At 38.9% G+C, this 19297-nt stretch overlaps 1 protein-coding gene across 1 annotated transcript in view; it reads left to right on the top strand.

Annotated features, from left to right (window-relative positions):
* The window catches only part of ANAPC1 (anaphase promoting complex subunit 1), a 592717-nt gene that overhangs the window by 192363 nt on the left and 381057 nt on the right, over positions 1 to 19297 (top strand). Inside the window, exon 29 of the mRNA XM_053712607.1 lies at positions 15741 to 15975. Coding sequence (XP_053568582.1) covers positions 15741 to 15975 — 235 coding nt within the window. The remainder of the gene's footprint in view (positions 1 to 15740; positions 15976 to 19297) is intronic.

Below are 19297 nucleotides of genomic sequence, written 5' to 3'. Positions count from 1 at the left end.
TTTCCCAAAAGTAATGAATACAGCTGTGGACTCTTCCCGTTTAAGAAGCAAAACATAAAGTATGCTTACCTGATAATTTTCTTTCTCCAACATAGGTGTGTCCGGTCCACGGCGTCATCCTTACTTGTGGGATATTCTCTTCCCCAACAGGAAATGGCAAAGAGCCCAGCAAAGCTGGTCACATGATCCCTCCTAGGCTCCGCCTTCCCCAGTCATTCTCTTTGCCGTTGCACAGGCAACATCTCCACGGAGATGGCTCAGAGTTTTTTGGTGTTTAAATGTAGTTTTTATTCTTCAATCAAGAGTTTATTTTAAAATAGTGCTGGTATGTACTATTTACTCTGAAACAGAAAAGAGATGAAGATTTCTGTTTGTAAGAGGAAAATGATTTTAGCAACCGTTACTAAAATCGATGGCTGTTTCCACACAGGACTGTTGAGAGGAATTAACTTCAGTTGGGGGAAACAGTGAGCAGACTTTTGCTGCTTGAGGTATGACACATTTCTAACAAGACTTGGTAATGCTGGAAGCTGTCTTTTTCCCTATGGGATACGGTAAGCCATTTTCTTAATTTTCAATATAAGAATAAAAGGGCTTCACAGGGGCTTTAAAGACTGGTAGACATTTTTCTGGGCCAAAACGATTACTATATAAGCATATTTAATGGTTTATAACTTTGGAGAGTTATTTTAATCTTGGCAATTTTGTTAAAAAAACGGACAGGCATTGTATTGGACACCTTTTTCACTGGGGGCCTTTTCTAGTCATAGGCAGAGCCTCATTTTCGCGCCACTAATGCGCAGTTGTTTTTTAGAAGCAAGGCATGCAGATGCATGTGTGAGGAGCTCAGATCCACTGAAAAAGCTTATTGAAGGCGTCATTTGGTATCGTATTCCCCTCTGGGCTTGGTTGGGTCTCAGCAAAGCAGATACCAGGGACTGTATAGGGGTTAAATGTAAAAACGGCTCCGGTTCCGTTATTTTAAGAGTTAAAGCTTTCAAATTTGGTGTGCAATACTTTTAAGGCTTTATGACACTGTGTGAAATTTTGGTGAATTTTGAACATTTCCTTCATACTTTTGCGTATATTCAGTAAAAAAGTGTGTTCAGTTTAAAATTTAAAGAGACAGTAACGGTTTTATTTTAAAACGTTTTTTGTGCTTTGTTATCAAGTTTATGCCTATTAACATGTCTGAACTATCAGATAGACGATGTTCTGTATGTTCGGAAGCCAAGGTTCCTATCCATTTAAATATATGTGATGAATGTGACAAACAAAGTAGGGACAATGATGCCACTGATAATAATGTTGCCCAAAATGATTCCTTAAGTGAGGGGAGTAAGCATGGTACTGCATCATCCCCTTCTATGTCTACACCAGTCTTGCCCACTCAGGAGGCCCCTAGTGCATCTAGTGCGCCAATCCTCCTTACTATGCAACAATTAACGGCTGTAATGGATAATTCTATTAAAAACATTTTAGCCAAAATGCCCACTTATCAGCGAAAGCGCGACTGCTCTGTTTTAGATACTGAAGAGCATGAGGACGCTGATGGTAATGGTTCTGACATGCCCTTACACCAGTCTGAAGGGGCTAGGGAGGTTTTGTCTGAGGGAGAAATTTCAGATTCAGGAAAAATTTCTCAACAAGCTGAACCTGACGTTATTACATTTAAATTTAAATTGGAACATCTCCACGCTCTGCTTAAGGAGGTGTTATCTACTCTGGATGATTGTGACAATTTGGTCATTCCAGAGAAATTATGTAAGATGGACAGGTTCCTAGAGGTCCCGGTGCCCCCCGAAGCTTTTCCTATACCCAAGCGGGTGGCGGACATTGTAAATAAAGAATGGGAAAGGCCCGGCATACCTTTTGTCCCTCCCCCTATATTTGAGAAATTATTTCCCCAGGAAGGACTTATGGCAGACAGTCCCCAAGGTCGAGGGGGCGGTTTCTACTCTAAACAAACGCACCACTATCCCTATAGAAGATAGTTGTGCTTTTAAAGATCCTATGGATAAAAAATTAGAGGGTTTGCTTAAAAAGATGTTTGTTCAGCAAGGTTACCTTCTACAACCAATTTCATGCATTGTTCCTGTCACTACAGCAGCGTGTTTCTGGTTTGAGGAACTAGAAAAGTCGCTCAATCAAGCATCCTCTTATGAGGAGGTTATGGACAGAGTTCAAGCACTTAAGTTGGCTAACTCTTTTACCTTAGACGCCACTTTGCAATTAGCTAGATTAGCGGCGAAAAATTCAGGTTTTGCTATTGTGGCGCGCAGAGCGCTTTGGCTGAAGTCTTGGTCAGCGGATGTGTCCTCCAAGAACAGATTGCTTAACATCCCTTTCAAGGGGAAAACGCTGTTTGGCCCTGACTTGAAAGAGATTATTTCAGACATCACTGGGGGAAAGGGCCACGCCCTTCCTCAGGATAGGTCTTTTAAGGCTAAAAATAAAACAAATTTTCGTCCCTTTCGCAGAAACGGACCAGCCTCAAATTCTACATCCTCTAAGCAAGAGGGTAATTCTTCTCAAACCAAGCCAGCCTGGAGACCGATGCAAGGCTGGAACAAAGGTAAGCAGGCCAAGAAGCCCGCTACCGCTACCAAGACAGCATGAGATGCTGGCCCCCGATCCGGGACCGGATCTGGTGGGGGGCAGACTCTCTCTCTTCGCTCAGGCTTGGGCAAGAGATGTTCAGGATCCTTGGGCGCTAGAAATAGTTTCTCAAGGTTATCTCCTGGAATTCAAGGAACTACCCCCAAGGGGAAGGTTCCACAGGTCTCAATTGTCTTCAGACCAAATAAAAAGACAGGCATTCTTACATTGTGTAGAAGACCTGTTAAAAATGGGAGTGATTCATCCTGTTCCATTAGGAGAACAAGGGATGGGGTTTTACTCCAATCTGTTCATAGTTCCCAAAAAAGAGGGAACATTCAGGCCAATTTTGGATCTCAAGATCCTAAACAAATTTCTCAAGGTCCCATCGTTCAAGATGGAAACCATTCGGACAATTCTTCCTACCATCCAGGAAGGTCAATTCATGACCACGGTGGATTTAAAGGATGCGTATCTACATATTCCTATCCACAAGGAACATCATCGGTTCCTAAGATTCGCCTTTCTGGACAAGCATTACCAGTTTGTGGCACTTCCATTCGGACTAGCCACTGCTCCAAGAATTTTCACAAAGGTACTAGGGTCCCTTCTAGCGGTGCTAAGGCCAAGGGGCATTGCAGTAGTACCCTACTTGGACGACATTCTGATTCAAGCGTCGTCTCTACCTCAAGCAAAGGCTCATACGGACATTGTCCTAGCCTTTCTCAGATCTCACGGGTGGAAAGTGAACGTAGAAAAAAGTTCTCTATTCCCGTCAACAAGAGTTCACTTCTTGGGAACAATAATAGACTCCTTGGAAATGAAGATTTTTCTGACAAAAGCCAGAAAATCAAAACTTCTAAGCTCTTGTCAAGTACTTCATTCTGTTCTTCTTCCTTCCATAGTGCAGTGCATGGAAGTAATAGGTTTGATGGTTGCGGCAATGGACATAGTTCCTTTTGCGCGAATTCATCTAAGACCATTACAACTGTGCATGCTCAGACAGTGGAATGGGGATTATACAGATTTGTCCCCGACGATCCAAGTAGATCAGAGGACCAGAGATTCACTCCGTTGGTGGCTGACCCTGGACAACCTGTCCCAAGGGATGAGCTTCAGAAGACCAGAGTGGGTCATTGTAACGACCGACGCCAGCCTGGTGGGCTGGGGCGCGGTCTGGAAACACCTGAAAGCTCAGGGTCTATGGTCTCGGGAAGAATCTCTTCTCCCGATAAACATTCTGGAACTGAGAGCGATATTCAATGCTCTCAAGGCTTGGCCTCAACTAGCAAAGGCCAAATTCATAAGGTTTCAATCAGACAACATGACGACTGTTGCATATATCAACCATCAGGGGGGAACAAGGAGTTCCCTGGCGATGGAAGAAGTGACCAAAGTAATTCAATGGGCGGAGCTCCACTCCTGCCACTTGTCTGCAATCCACATCCCAGGAGTGGAAAATTGGGAAGCGGATTTTCTGAGTCGTCAGACATTTCATTCGGGGGAGTGGGAACTCCATCCGGAAATCTTTGCCCAAATAACTCAATTATGGGGCTTTCCAGACATGGATCTGATGGCGTCTCGTTAGAACTTCAAGGTTCCTTGCTACGGGTCCAGATCCAGGGATCCCAAGGCGACTCTAGTAGATGCACTAGTAGCGCCCTGGACCTTCAACCTAGCTTATGTGTTCCCACCGTTTCCTCTCATTCCCAGGCTGGTAGCCAGGATCAATCAGGAGAGGGCTTCGGTGATCTTGATAGCTCCTGCGTGGCCACGCAGAACTTGGTATGCAGACCTGGTGAATATGTCATCGGCTCCACCATGGAAGCTACCGTTGAGACGGGACCTTCTTGTTCAAGGTCCGTTCGAACATCCGAATCTGGCATCACTCCAACTGACTGCTTGGAGATTGAACGCTTGATTTTATCAAAGCGTGGGTTCTCAGATTCTGTCATTGATACTCTTATTCAGGCTAGAAAGCCTGTAACTTGAAAAATTTACCATAAAATATGGAAAAAATATATCTGTTGGTGCGAATCAAAAGGATTCCCATGGAACAGGGTAAAAATTCCTAAGATTCTATCCTTTCTACAAGAGGGTTTGGAGAAAGGATTATCTGCAAGTTCTTTGAAGGGACAGATTTCTGCTTTATCTGTTTTACTTCACAAGAAGCTGGCGGCTGTGCCAGATGTTCAGGCTTTTGTTCAGGCTTTGGTTAGAATCAAGCCTGTCTACAAACCTTTGACTCCTCCTTGGAGTCTCAATTTAGTTCTCTCAGTTCTTCAAGGGGTTCCGTTTGAACCCTTACATTCCGTAGATATCAAGTTATTATCTTGGAAAGTTTTGTTTTTGGTTGCAATTTCTTCTGCTAGAAGAGTTTCAGAGTTATCTGCTCTGCAGTGTTCTCCTCCTTATCTGGTGTTTCATGCAGATAAGGTGGTTTTGCGTACTAAACCTGGTTTTCTTCCGAAAGTTGTTTCTAACAAAAATATTAACCAGGAGATAGTTGTGCCTTCTTTGTGTCCGAATCCAGTTTCAAAGAAGGAACGTTTGTTGCACAATTTGGATGTAGTTCGTGCTCTAAAGTTCTATTTAGAGGCTACAAAGGATTTCAGACAAACATCTTCCTTGTTTGTTGTGTATTCTGGTAAAAGGAGAGGTCAAAAAGCAACTTCTACCTCTCTCTCTTTTTGGCTTAAAAGCATCATCAGATTGGCTTATGAGACTGCCGGACGGCAGCCTCCTGAAAGAATCACAGCTCATTCCACTAGGGCTGTGGCTTCCACATGGGCCTTCAAGAACGAGGCTTCTGTTGATCAGATATGAAAGGCAGCGACTTGGTCTTCACTGCACACTTTTATCAAATTTTACAAATTTGATACTTTTGCTTCTTCTGAGGCTATTTTTGGGAGAAAGGTTTTGCATGCCGTGGTGCCTTCCATCTAGGTGACCTGATTTGCTCCCTCCCATCATCCGTGTCCTAAAGCTTTGGTATTGGTTCCCACAAGTAAGGATGACGCCGTGGACCGGACACACCTATGTTGGAGAAAACAGAATTTATGTTTACCTGATAAATTACTTTCTCCAACGGTGTGTCCGGTCCACGGCCCGCCCTGGTTTTTTAATCAGGTCTGATGATTTATTGTCTCTAACTACAGTCACCACGGTATCATATGATTTCTCCTATGCAAATATTCCTCCTTTACGTCGGTCGAATGACTGGGGAAGGCAGAGCCTAGGAGGGATCATGTGACCAGCTTTGCTGGGCTCTTTGCCATTTCCTGTTGGGGAAGAGAATATCCCACAAGTAAGGATGACGCCGTGGACCGGACACACCGTTGGAGAAAGTAATTTATCAGGTAAACATAAATTCTGTTTTTCTTCTGACGAGAAGAGTCCACAGCTCCCGTACATGTTTTTATCTATGAGGCGGCTGTAATTTTTTGTTCTTCTGGCACCTTTTTTCACTCTATTTCTCCTACTGTTCCTTGTTCCCTTGGCAGAATGACTGGGGGATGAGGGAAGTGGGGGGAGGTATTTAAGCCTTTGGCTGTGGTGTCTTTGCCTCCTCCTGGTGGCCATGTTCTGTATTTCCCAAAAGTAATGAATGCAGCTGTGGACTCTTCCCGTCAGAAGAAAAGCAAATTATCATTTAAGCATAATTTATGTTTTTTAAATAGCACAAGCAGGGAAGGAATTTTGAGGGGGGTGGAGAGGGAGGCACAGGAGGAAGAAAGGCTCCGGAGATCATATGTAAGGTAGATGGAATGCAAATGTCTCTTGTTACAATTTTTTTAGGCAGCATGCGTTTGCTTTCTTTCTTCCCCCTGTGCCTCCCTCTCCTCTCCCCTCACACTTCCTTCCCTGCTCGTGCTATTTAAAAACATAACATTGCTTGAAGCCGTTCTTCTGAGACACTGCAGCGTTCACTCTGATTTAGCAATAGCTGGTGCCGTGTGCATCACGTGACACACTGTTGTGGAACGTATGTTACAAGATGGGAGCATACATAGCAAATCCAATGCAGCAGATCATAGTTTCAATTGTAAAGCTTTTACATACAACAATGTGGTAAGATAAAGATTGCATACAGAATTAAAGTCAGTTTATTTTGGATAATCAGAAAAAGTTAGTTTAAAACATTTCATGCAGGTGTTGTAGTTCCCTTTAATGTCAATACTCTCTGCACTCTCTCTGTTCAACAACTTCCTTTTCTGTCCAGCTGTTGTCTACTCCAGAACCCTAGTTGATGTTGCTAATTGCTATGCACTTATTTTTGTTAATTACTGTATGTAGCATTATTTAATTTGTTATGGTATAAAACAAAAACAATATTAAAAAAAATACTATGCAATATGGTGTTTCACATTGGATAAACATATGCAAAGAGAGGGTTGTTAGTGGGGTAGTGGGTGGGATCAAAAGTGGCGAGTAACATTTTGGGCTGGCTAGTTGCTTAGAGCTTGAAATTTTGAGCCGTGTGTGTGTGTGTGTGTATATATATATATATATATATATATATATGTATATATATATATATATGTATATATATATATATATGTTATTCAATTACAGTTGTCATTCACCAGCAGGTGTCAGATGTACTTGTTTGCCTAGAATTTAAACGGTTAAAGCTTGGGCCACTTTAATACAAAAATCCAAAAAAAAAATCCCTCATAGCATCAAAATGCACAAAATTAGAGCAGATTTTTCTTTACGGTTTTTACGTTAGGGTACTTACAACAAACAGATAATACAAATGTGACTTCTTCCTAAGTGTAAGCTATACATGTGCAGATAAAAAAACATAATTTATGTAAGAACTTACCTGATAAATTCATTTCTTTCATATTAGCAAGAGTCCATGAGCTAGTGACGTATGGGATATACATTCCTACCAGGAGGGGCAAAGTTTCCCAAACCTTAAAATGCCTATAAATACACCCCTCACCACACCCACAATTCAGTTTAACGAATAGCCAAGAAGTGGGGTGATAAAAAAGTGCGAAAGCATATAAAATAAGGAATTGGAATAATTGTGCTTTATACAAAAAAATCATAACCACCACAAAAAAGGGTGGGCCTCATGGACTCTTGCTAATATGAAAGAAATGAATTTATCAGGTAAGTTCTTACATAAATTGTTTTCTTTCATGTAATTAGCAAGAGTCCATGAGCTAGTGACGTATGGGATAATGACTACCCAAGATGTGGATCTTTCCACACAAGAGTCACTAGAGAGGGAGGGATAAAATAAAGACAGCCAATTCCTGCTGAAAATAATCCACACCCAAAATAAAGTTTAATAAAAAACATAAGCAGAAGATTCAGACTGAAACTGCTGCCTGAAATACTTTTCTACCAAAAAACTGCTTCAGAAGAAGAAAATACATCAAAATGGTAGAATTTAGTAAAAGTATGCAAAGAGGACCAAGTTGCAACTTTGCAAATGTGATCAACCGAAGCTTCATTCCTAAATGCCCAGGAAGTAGAAACTGACCTGGTAGAATGAGCTGTAATCCTCTGAGGCGGAGTTTTACCCGACTCAACATAGGCAAGATGAATTAAAGATTTCAACCAAGATGCCAAAGAAATGGCAGAAGCTTTCTGGCCTTTTCTAGAACCGGAAAAGAGAACAAATAGACTAGAAGTCTTTCGGAAAGACTTAGTAGCTTCAACATAATATTTCAAAGCTCTAACAACATCCAAAGAATGCAATGATTTCTCCATAGAATTCTTAGGATTAGGACATAATGAAGGAACCACAATTTCTCTACTAATGTTGTTGGAAATTACAACTTTAGGTAAAAATTCAAAAGAAGTTCGCAACACCACCTCATCCTGATGAAAAATCAGAAAAGGAGACTCACAAGAAAGAGCAGATAAATCAGAAACTCTTCTGGCAGAAGAGATGGCCAAAAGGAACAAAACTTTCCAAGAAAGTAATTTAATGACCAATGAATGCATAGGTTCAAAGGGAGGAGCTTGAAGAGCTCCCAGAACCAAATTCAAACTCCAAGGAGGAGAAATTGACTTAATGAAAGGTTTTATACGAACCAAAGCTTGTATAAAACAATAAATATCAGGAAGAATAGCAATCTTTCTGTGAAAAAAAACAGAAAGAGCAGAGATTTGTCCTTTCAAGGAACTTGCAGACAAACCCTTATCTAAACCATCCTGAAGAAACTGTAAAATTCTCAGTATTCTAAAAGAATGCCAAGAAAAAAGATGAGAAAGACACCAAAAAATATAAGTCTTCCAGACTCTATAATATATCTCTCTAGATACAGATTTACGAGCCTGTAACATAGTATTAATCACAGAGTCAGAGAAACCTCTTTGACCAAGAATCAAGCGTTCAATCTCCATACCTTTAAAATTTAAGGATTTGAGATCCTGATGGAAAAAAGGACCTTGCGACAGAAGGTCTGGTCTTAACGGAAGAGTCCACGGCTGGCAAGAGGCCATCCGGACAAGATCCGCATACCAAACCTGTAAGGCCATGCCGGAGCTACCAGCAGAACAAACGAGCATTCCTTCAGAATCTTGGAGATTACTCTTGGAAGAAGAACTAGAGGCGGAAAGATATAGACAGGATGATACTTCCAAGGAAGTGATAATGCATCCACTGCCCCCGCCTAAGGATCCCGGGATCTGGACAGATATCTGGGAAGTTTCTTGATTAGATGAGACGCCATCAGATCTATTTCTGGAAGTTCCCACATTTGAACAACCTGAAGAAATACCTCTGGGTGAAGAAACCATTCGCCCGGATGCAATGTTTGGCGACTTAGATAAACCGCTTCCCAATTGTCTACACCTGGGATATGAACCGCAGAGATTAGACAGGAGCTGGAATCCGCCCAAACCAAAAAAATTCGAGATACTTCTTTCATAGCCAGAGGACTGTGAGTCGCTCCTTGATGATGTATGCCACAGTTGTGACATTGTCTGTCTGAAAACAAATGAACGATTCTCTCTATAGAAGAGGCCAAAACTGAAGAGCTCTGAAAATTGCACGGAGTTCCAAAATATTTATCGGTAATCTCACCTCCTGAGATTCCCAAACTCCTTGTGCCGACAGAGATCCCCACACAGCTCCCCAACCTGTGAGACTTGTATCTGTTGAAATTACAGTCCAGGTCGGAAGCACAAAAGAAGCCCCCTGGATTAAACGATGGTGATCTGTCCACCACGTTAGAGAGTGACGAACAATCGGTTTTAAAGATATAAATTGAAATATCTTTGTGTAATCCTTGCACCATTGATTCAGCATACAGAGCTGAAGAGGTTGCATGTGAAAAATAAGCAAAGGGGATTGCGTCCAATGCAGCAGTCATAAGACCTAGAATTTCCATGCATAAGGTTACCGAAGGGAATGATTGTGACTGAAGGTTTCGACAAGCTGAAAACAATTTAGACGTCTCTTGTCTGTTAAAGACAGAGTCATGGACACTGAATCTATCTGGAAACCCAGAAAGATTACCCTTGACTGAGGAATCAATGAACTTTTTGGTAAATTGATCCTCCAACCATGATCTTGAAGAAACAACACAAGTCGAATCGCATGAGATTCTTTGAATGAGAAGACTGAGCAAATACCAAGATAATCGTCCAAATAAGGAAATACAAAAAACCCTGTTCTCTGAATACAGAAAGAAGGGCACCGAGAATCTTTGAAAAAAATTCTTGGAACTGAGGCTAGGCCAAACAGTAGAGTCACAAAATAGGTAATGCTTGTCTAAAAAGAGAATCTCAAACACTAAAAGTGATCTGAATGAATCGGAATATGCAGATACACATCCTGCAAAACTATTGTAGACATAAATTGCCCTTGCTAAACAAAAGGCAAAATAGTCCTACAGTAACCATCTTGAATGTTGGTATACATAACGATTCAATATTGATGGATCCGGAACTGGTCTGAAGGAATTGACCTTCTTTGGTACAATGAAGAGATAAAATAAAACCCTAGCCCCTGTTCCAGAACTGGAACTGGCATAATTACTCCAGCCAACTCTAGATCTGAAACACATTTCAGAAATGCTGAGCCTTGCTGTGTTAACTGGGACACGGGAAGAAAAAAATCTCTTAGCAGGAGGCCTTAACTGAAGCCAATTCTGTACCTTTCTGAAACAATGTTCTGAAACCAGAGTTTGAGAACGGAATTGATCCAAACTCCTTTGAATAAAACGTAATCTGCCCCATACCAGCTGAACTGGAAAAAAGGGCCGCACCTTCATGGGTACTTAGGAGCTGACTATAGGTTTCTATAAGGCTTGGATATATTCCAAACTAGAAATAGTTTCCAAACTGAAACCGCTCCTGAGGATGAAGGATCAGGCTTTAGCTCTTTATTATGAGAAAAAGAACGAAAAAATGAATATTACCCTGGAAAGAAAGGGAAAAACAAAGTTAACTTTAGAAGACATAACAGCATTCCAAGTTAAATCCATAAAGCTTTTCTAGCTAAAATAGCTAGAGACATATACCTGACATCAACTCAAATGATATCAAAAGATGGTATCACCAATAAAATTATTAGCATGTTATAGAATAAAAATAATGCTATAAAATTATGATCTGATACTTGTTGCGCTAAAACTTCTAACCAAAAAGATGAAGCTGCAGCAACATCCGGTAAAAATATAGCAGGTCTAAGAAGATTACCTAAACATAAGTAAACTTTTCTTAGAAAGGATTCAATTTTCTTATCTAAAGGATCCTTAATTTAGTTCTATCTGCCGTAAGAATAGTAGTACATTTTAGCAGGAATAGAGACAGCCCCAAACCTTAGGGATTTTGTCCCAAAAAACTCTAATCTGTCAGATGGCACAGAATATAATTGCTTAAACGTTTAGAAGGAGTAAAAGAATTACCCAAATTATTCCATTCCCTGGAAATTACTTCAGAAAAAGCATCAGGGAGATTAAACACTTCTGGAATAAATACAGGAGATTTAAAAAAACCCTATTTAAACGTTTTAGATTTAGTATCAAGAGGACCAGAATCCTCTATATCTAAAGCAATTAATACGTCTTTAAATAAAGAACGAATAAATTCCATCTTGAACAAATAAAAAGATTTAACAGCATCAACCTCTGAGACAGAAACTTCTGAACCAGAAGAACCATTATCAGTATCAGAACGATGATGTTCATTTAAAAATTCATCTGAAAAAAAGAGAAGTTTTAAAAGACTTTTATGTAAACTAGAAGGAGAAATAACAGACATAGCCTTCTAAATGGATTTAAAATAAAATCTCTTATGTTTATCAGGAACACTCTGAAAATTAAATGTTGACGGAACAGCAACAGGTAATATAACAGTACTAAAGGAAATTTTATCTGCATTAATAAGTTTGTCATGACATGCAATACAAACAACAGCTGGAGAAACAGGTACCAAAAATTTATAGCAGATACACTTAGCTTGGTAGCTCCAGCCCTGGGCAGTGATTTTCCTCAAGTAACTTCTGACTCAGTTGCAACGTGGAACATCTTGCAATATGTAATAGAAAAAACAACATATAAAGCAAATTGATCAAAATCCTTAAATGACAGTTTCAGGAATGGGAAAAAAATGCCAGTGAACAAGCTTCTAGCAACCAGAAGCAATAAATAATGAGACTTAAATAATGTGGAGACAAAAGCGACGCCCATATTTTTTTTAGCGCCAAACAAGACGCCCACATTATTTGGCGCCGAAATGCCTTTTGGCGCCAAAAATGACGCCACATCCGGAACGCCGACATTTTTGGCGCAAAATAACGTCAAAAAGATGACGCAACTTCCGGCGACACGTATGACGCCGGAAACGGAAAAGAATTTTTGCGCCAAAAAAATCCGCGCCAAGAATGACGCAATAAAATGAAGCATTTTCAGCCCCCGCGAGCCTAACAGCCCACAGGAAAAAAAGAGTCAAATTTTTGAAGGTAAGAAAAAATGATTAATTCAAATGCATTATCCCAAATATGAAACTGACTGTCTGAAAAATAAGGAAAGTTGAACATTCTGAGTCAAGGCAAATAAATGTTTGAATACATATATTTAGAACTTTATAAACAAAGTGCCCAACCATAGCTTTAGAGTGTCACAGAAAATAAGATTTACTTACCCCAGGACACTCATCTACATGTTTGTAGAAAGCCAAACCAGTACTGAAACGAGAATCAGCAGAGGTAATGGTATATATAAGAGTATATCGTCGATCTGAAAAGGGAGGTAAGAGATGAATCTCTACGACCGATAACAGAGAACCTATGAAATAGACCCCGTAGAAGGAGATCACTGCATTCAAAATAGGCAATACTCTCCTCACATCCCTCTGACATTCACTGCACGCTGAGAGGAAAACCGGGCTCCAACTTGCTGCGGAGCGCATATCAACGTAGAATCTAGCACAAACTTACTTCACCACCTCCATCGGAGGCAAAGTTTGTAAAACTGAATTGTGGGTGTGGTGAGGGGTGTATTTATAGGCATTTTGAGGTTTGGGAAACTTTGCCCCTCCTGGTAGGAATGTATATCCCATACGTCACTAGCTCATGGACTCTTGCTAATTACATGAAAGAAAATAGATTTAAAAAAAAAAAATATATATATATATATATATATATATTTATACATATATATACACACACACACACACACACACACTTATATAAAATTTATAAATATACTATGTATGTGTATTTATGTTTTGGAATTACTGAATGTATAGTTTTATAATATTAAAAAACAGGATGGAGTGAGTGCACCTTTACTAAAGATTACTAAATAGTGTAAAAGTAAACTAATTGTTAGTGTGAAAAGATTTGTTTGATAGTGTTAAAAATAGAAAAATTAGCTCTATAACCCTTCTATGTGATAAAAGTTCCTCCAAACAGTTATCGATGTAAAGGGTAGTAAGAACAAGTGAAGGGGAGCTATTTTTAGTGTTTAAAACGGTTTAAATAATAACTTATTATTGTGCAATTGTGTATGTGAACAAAGTGTCAATCCTAATAATGTATAAAGAGTTACTTAATTATATAATGATATATATTCCTATACTCAAAGGATCTATATAAATAATAGACAGAGATTTGGGGTATTATACAAGATATCGAAATTTATAACATTGTAAAAAATGTATTGTGAACAAATTGCAATATAATCATATACAGTTTTGAGCTCATACGGTGTTATTTTAAAATTTGTACATAAAAATTACTAAATAAGCAGATATGAAAAATGTTATTAAGTAAATACCTGTACAAATAAATATATATGTATCGCACTGCAGTGGATAAAATAAAATAAAAATTAAAAATCAAGTTAAAAATATGGGAGTCACTGGTAAAATCGGCTGATTGTCAAAGAAATGATCTTAAAAGTGCCTATAATGTTACACCTTTTTTGTAAAGTACCTTAGGAAGTAGTGGTTCTCAATACTACTTGTTATGTGGTAGAATCCGTTGAAAACAATAGTGTAGGTTTTTTGTTTGGCCTTTAGAACAATCTGGTAATGGAGAGGTGCTATTTGTAATAGCTATGAGTCCTGGAAGCTTTCGTGGATTGCGGTGTCCCAATACTATCAATCAGTATGGACTGCGGTCTGTTTTCAGGTCTCTGGTTTCAGATAGAAGAAAGTGGGTCCTGGAAGCTTTCGTGGATTAGGTGTCCCAATACTATCACTCAGTATGGACTTTGGTTTTGGGGTCTCCGGTTCACAGGTAGAGGAGAAACTCCTTATGTTCCGATGGCAACTTAGCTCTGTTGCAAGGTACAAATCTCCTTAGGCTGTGATGGCAAATGGACTCTGTTGCAAGATGCAGGAATGTGAGAACCAGCAATGTCCAATCTTAAGTTATTGCTGGATACTTGAGGTCGTAACCTGCTGAACAAGTCAGGGTATACTGTGTAGCGGCAGTTGGATTCTAAAGAACCGTTTGGCGGCAAACTGGATTCAAAGTCAAAAGAACCGGCTTTTTACAAACTAACCGGCTAAATTTAAAGGAACCGGCTTTTTTCAAAATACCGTCTTTGTTTAAAATAGGGTATATGCCGGTCCGTGTGATCCTTAATGTAGTGTTAATAGTGAGTATAGGAATATATATCGTTATATAATTAAGTAACTCCTTATACATTATTAGGATTGACACTTTGTTCACATACACAATTGCACAATAATAAGTTATTATATAAACCGTTTTAAACACTAAAAATAGCTCCCCTTCACTTGTTCTTACTACCCTATAGTTTTATAATATAACATGTCTGTTACTTTAAAATAAAAAAATAATAATACAGAAGTGTTTTTTTTTTTTAAAGATTTGAATTGATGCCCCCTTTTAAGTGAGTGGTCACTTTTCCACTTAGGATGAAGATGATCACCATTAAAAAGGGATAACCTGCCTTACTGTTTTCTACCCCTTAATTGAAAGAATTCACTTTTTTATTTTTGTTTAGTTAAAAAAGGGGAGGGGGGTCTTACATGCCTCTATAATTTGTAATGAGTAACCATGGTAACATGAATTTCCTGCCCTATCTAGGCACTAGGGTGGTGTTTGCTTAGAGGGAGGGACTTCTTTTAAGTTTCTATCACCCCTGATAAGCTACACAGTGGCATGAGACTTTTTTTTTTTATTATTATAATGTAATTCCCAGTGGTCTTAACGGTCTTTCAAGCAGAATACAAATATTTTGTTGGTCCATTTTCCACTTTACGACTAATTTTAATATGTTCCGTACATGTTTTTAAGCTCAGTAGATTTAAAAGACTGCAATGGGGAAACAATGTAACTAAATCATAATATATTATGATTGTATCCCATATCCATAGTGGTTTGCTTTCAATCATACACATTTCTGTCTATCATTTACCCAAAACTATATTGTACACTTCACATCGATAAGAAAATTGTGCTACAGTACTCTTACAACTGCTGTGGCCGTTTAGAGTTCATGCACTGATTACACAGTTACTATGTAGAATGTTGCGTGATTAGGGTCCAGAATTCTACAGGATGCAATTATTATTTTTTTTTAAGTTCAGTTTTGAGATTGATGTCCCTAAACATGTACTTATAAAAGTATCCACCAGTATGTCATCCATATTACTTTTGATTTTCTTTCTTATGTCCTTTTTCACCATACCAGGGCCATGAAATGACCAGCATCGGACTTTTGCTTGGGGTTTCAGCGGCCAAGCTTGGTACAATGGACATCTCAATTACCCGTCTTCTCAGCATTCACATACCTGCTTTGTTACCTCCAACTTCAACTGAACTGGATGTGCCACACAATGTGCAGGTGGCTGCTGTCATTGGGATTGGTCTGGTTTACCAGGGCACTGCGCACAGACACATTGCTGAGGTGCTGCTTGCAGAAATTGGTAAGATCAGACGGTCACTACATACAGACTATTGACTATATATATATATATATATATATATATATTCATGAATTGATGATAATATTTATTAAAATATGATTGAACAAAAAACAAAACTGCATTAAACAAATTTAGGGTCTTGCCAATTCTCAGTCATCTGTCATCTTTTATTTCAATTTTGGCTGTATAGTTTTTTGCTTCTTGGAGTCTGTGAAAATCCATATGAAAAATCATCTTGAAAATCCTGAGATTTATATCTTATAGTATGTTTACTTTTTTATTTTTTTAATTTAAATGTTTTATTGAATATTGCAAGATATTACAGTGTGTATAACTATGACAATGGTTACAGTAGACTGGTAAATTGACAGGCAAAATTCCATTCATAAGAATATTAGACATTAACTCGTATGACAATTACAAGTAGATTAATTACTTTATGCTAAATAGGCAATTTAATCATTAGACAAAGATCGGTTCTGGTAGGGATATTCTTCCCATATAAAGGAAATAGAGTGGTAGTCTTCAGACTGTTTGTTAAGTGTAAAGTGGTATTTGTCTAGGTGCAATGTAAAGGTGACAGAGTTTCTCCACTTCAACACACTGGCTATGGTTGATTATTTCCAGTATCTTGGAATTAAGCGTTTGACATTGTTAATTAAAGTAAATAGTAAGTATTGTCTAAATTTACATGTGATTTTGGGAAATTTGTGCTATTTTGATCCCTATTACTTTTTTCTATTTCTGTCATGATACTTGCCCAGTATGTGCTTATCTCTATACATGTTCACCAAATGTGGATGTAATCCCCTTTTCCCCCACATTTTCTCCAACAATTGGGGGACAAGTACCATCGGCATAAAAGTTTCATGTTCATTTCTGTAATTTTGATAGTCGAGTTAGTTTTTCACATATTTCTGAAGATAATACCCTAGTCGTCCTCATGCACTTACTCCTGAAGTTCCTCCTCCCATTTTTTAGTGTAGGAGGGAAGATTCTTTGAGTGATATGATAATAGGAGTTTATATGATAGTGAGAGTGTGCCTTTTCTATGGAAGTCAGATCGGCATATTGATTCCCATTCCGTGAGGGGTCTAGTCATATTTCTTTTTTGTGCTTGGTCATTCAAGAAATGTGTTAACTCTGCGTATTTATACCAGTGGCTAAAGAATGAGCTTCCTATATTCTGTAGATCTTCCTTAGATTTTAATTTACCGTCCTTGGTAACCTGATAACATGGTATAACATCCGTTAGTGTGTGTGTTAACTATTGGTGGTGGGGGTAGTATAGTAACTGGTAGGCTCCGATTTAAAAGTAACGGAGTTAGGGGTGAGGGAAAAGTGGATATATTTGCAAATTTTAGGATATGCTTACCCCAGGCGTTGTAAGTTTCTTTTGTGGTGGATGCTGTGTGGGGGCCTAGTATTCTTTGTACAGTATTGGGGGTAGCCAGCATTATCCGCCCAACTGGATAGAATCTGCTAAAGTTTGTTCTAAGGATATCCACTCTTTATGGGACGAGTTCTGACACCAGTCTATTATTCAGCTCATAAAGGTTGCCAATCTGTAATAATTTACATTTGGAACTCCAAGTCCTCCCTGGTCTTTTGGGAGGTACATGGTTGTTTTAGCTACTCTTGGACGTCCCTGTTCCCATATAAATTAATGTAATGTATTTTGTAGGTTAATTAGGAAGGAACCAGGCAAGGGGATTGGCATTGTTTGGTATAGGTATAAAATCTTGGGTAGGATAGACATCTTTATCGCATTAATTCTACCTATCCATGAGAGACTTTTGTCATGCCATGAGTGTAATTCTCGCTGGATGTTTTGTAGGGTTGGTGGGTAGTTGTGGGTATATAGGAGGTTATAGTCGGGAGATAGACGTATTCCTAGGTATTTTATAGAATCTTTACGATTGATGAACATGTGCATTTTCTCTATTAAGCCTACACTAGCTGTTGACATTGATACCCCCAGGAATTCTGATTTAGTTGCATTCACCTTAAAATTTGAGAAGTCCCATAGAGGTCCATTTCTTTCTTTAACTCTACTAATGAGGTTACCGGGTCAGTCAATGTGAGAGAGGCATAATCTGCGTGTAAAGCAATTTTATATTCTATAGGACCTATAGTAATCCCTCTTATGTTAGTATTTTGTCTGATACGCGAGGCCAGAATCTCCATCGCCAGTACAAACAGAAGCGGAGATAAGGACATCCCTGCCTGGTACCATTATATATTGTTAATTGAGGGGAGATTGAATTGTTTGATTTTTGCGCTCGTTTTTTTATATAGTGCAAATATTCTTTGTATAAAAGTGTCTCCCAATCAGAATCTTTCTAGGGTTTTATGTAGGAATTTCCAATTGAGCCTATCAAAGACTTTCTCCACATCCATTGATACAAATACAGATGGGAGACTAAGCCTTTCCGTGTATTCCATTAGATTAATAATTTTAATAGTGTTGTCCCAGGTTTCTCTATGAGGTGTAAACCCTGCTTGATTTACGTAGATGAGTTGTGGGAGTAGTAGTACTTGTGGGAGTGCGAGGATTTTAGCAAATAATCTTCGTCTACATTTAATAAGGAAATTGGGCGGAAATGAGCGGGGGTATCCGGCGATTTACCCGGTTTTGGCAGCACTGTCACATGGACCTTTAACATTGATGGGGGGAAGGGGTCATCTTGTGACGTTGCATTAACTACTGTATGTAGGTGTGGAAGTAAAGTTGCTGAGAAGGCTTGGTAGTATCTGGCCGTGAGACCATCGGGTCCAGGGCTTTTACCTGTGTTCAAATCTTTAATAGCTTGTGTTATTTCTGCTATGGAGAGAGGCCTATCCAGTTCTGCGGTTTGTTCTGACTTCAGTTGTGGAGTTAAACTATTATCTAGATAGGAGCTAAGAGAAGCCTGATTAGTCTCTGGGCCGTCAAGGTTAGGAATATTATATAACTGCGAGTAATAGTTAGTAAATTGGTTCAGGATGTCTGGTGTAGTTTTTATTGATTGGCCTGTGGGCGATTTGAGCTCATTTATGAATGATTTAATTTTTTTCCGCTTAAGTGCTCTAGCAAGTAATTTACCTGCTTTATTCCCTTCAAAGTGACACTTTTGCTGAATCTTTGATGACTTCTGGTATTCTATTTTTAATAGGTAGTCGTTAAAGGGACACTGAACCCAATTTTTTTCTTTCGTGATTCAGATAGAGCATGAAATTTTAAGCAACTTTTGAATTTATTCCTATTATTAAATTTTCTTTTTTCTTTTGGTATCTTTATTTGAAATGCAAGAATGTAAGTTTAGATGCCGGCCCATTTTTG

The sequence above is a fragment of the Bombina bombina genome, chromosome 4 (genome assembly GCF_027579735.1).
Source record: "Bombina bombina isolate aBomBom1 chromosome 4, aBomBom1.pri, whole genome shotgun sequence".
NCBI classification, from domain to species: domain Eukaryota; kingdom Metazoa; phylum Chordata; class Amphibia; order Anura; family Bombinatoridae; genus Bombina; species Bombina bombina.
This window is presented reverse-complemented; position numbering and strand designations above follow the sequence as displayed.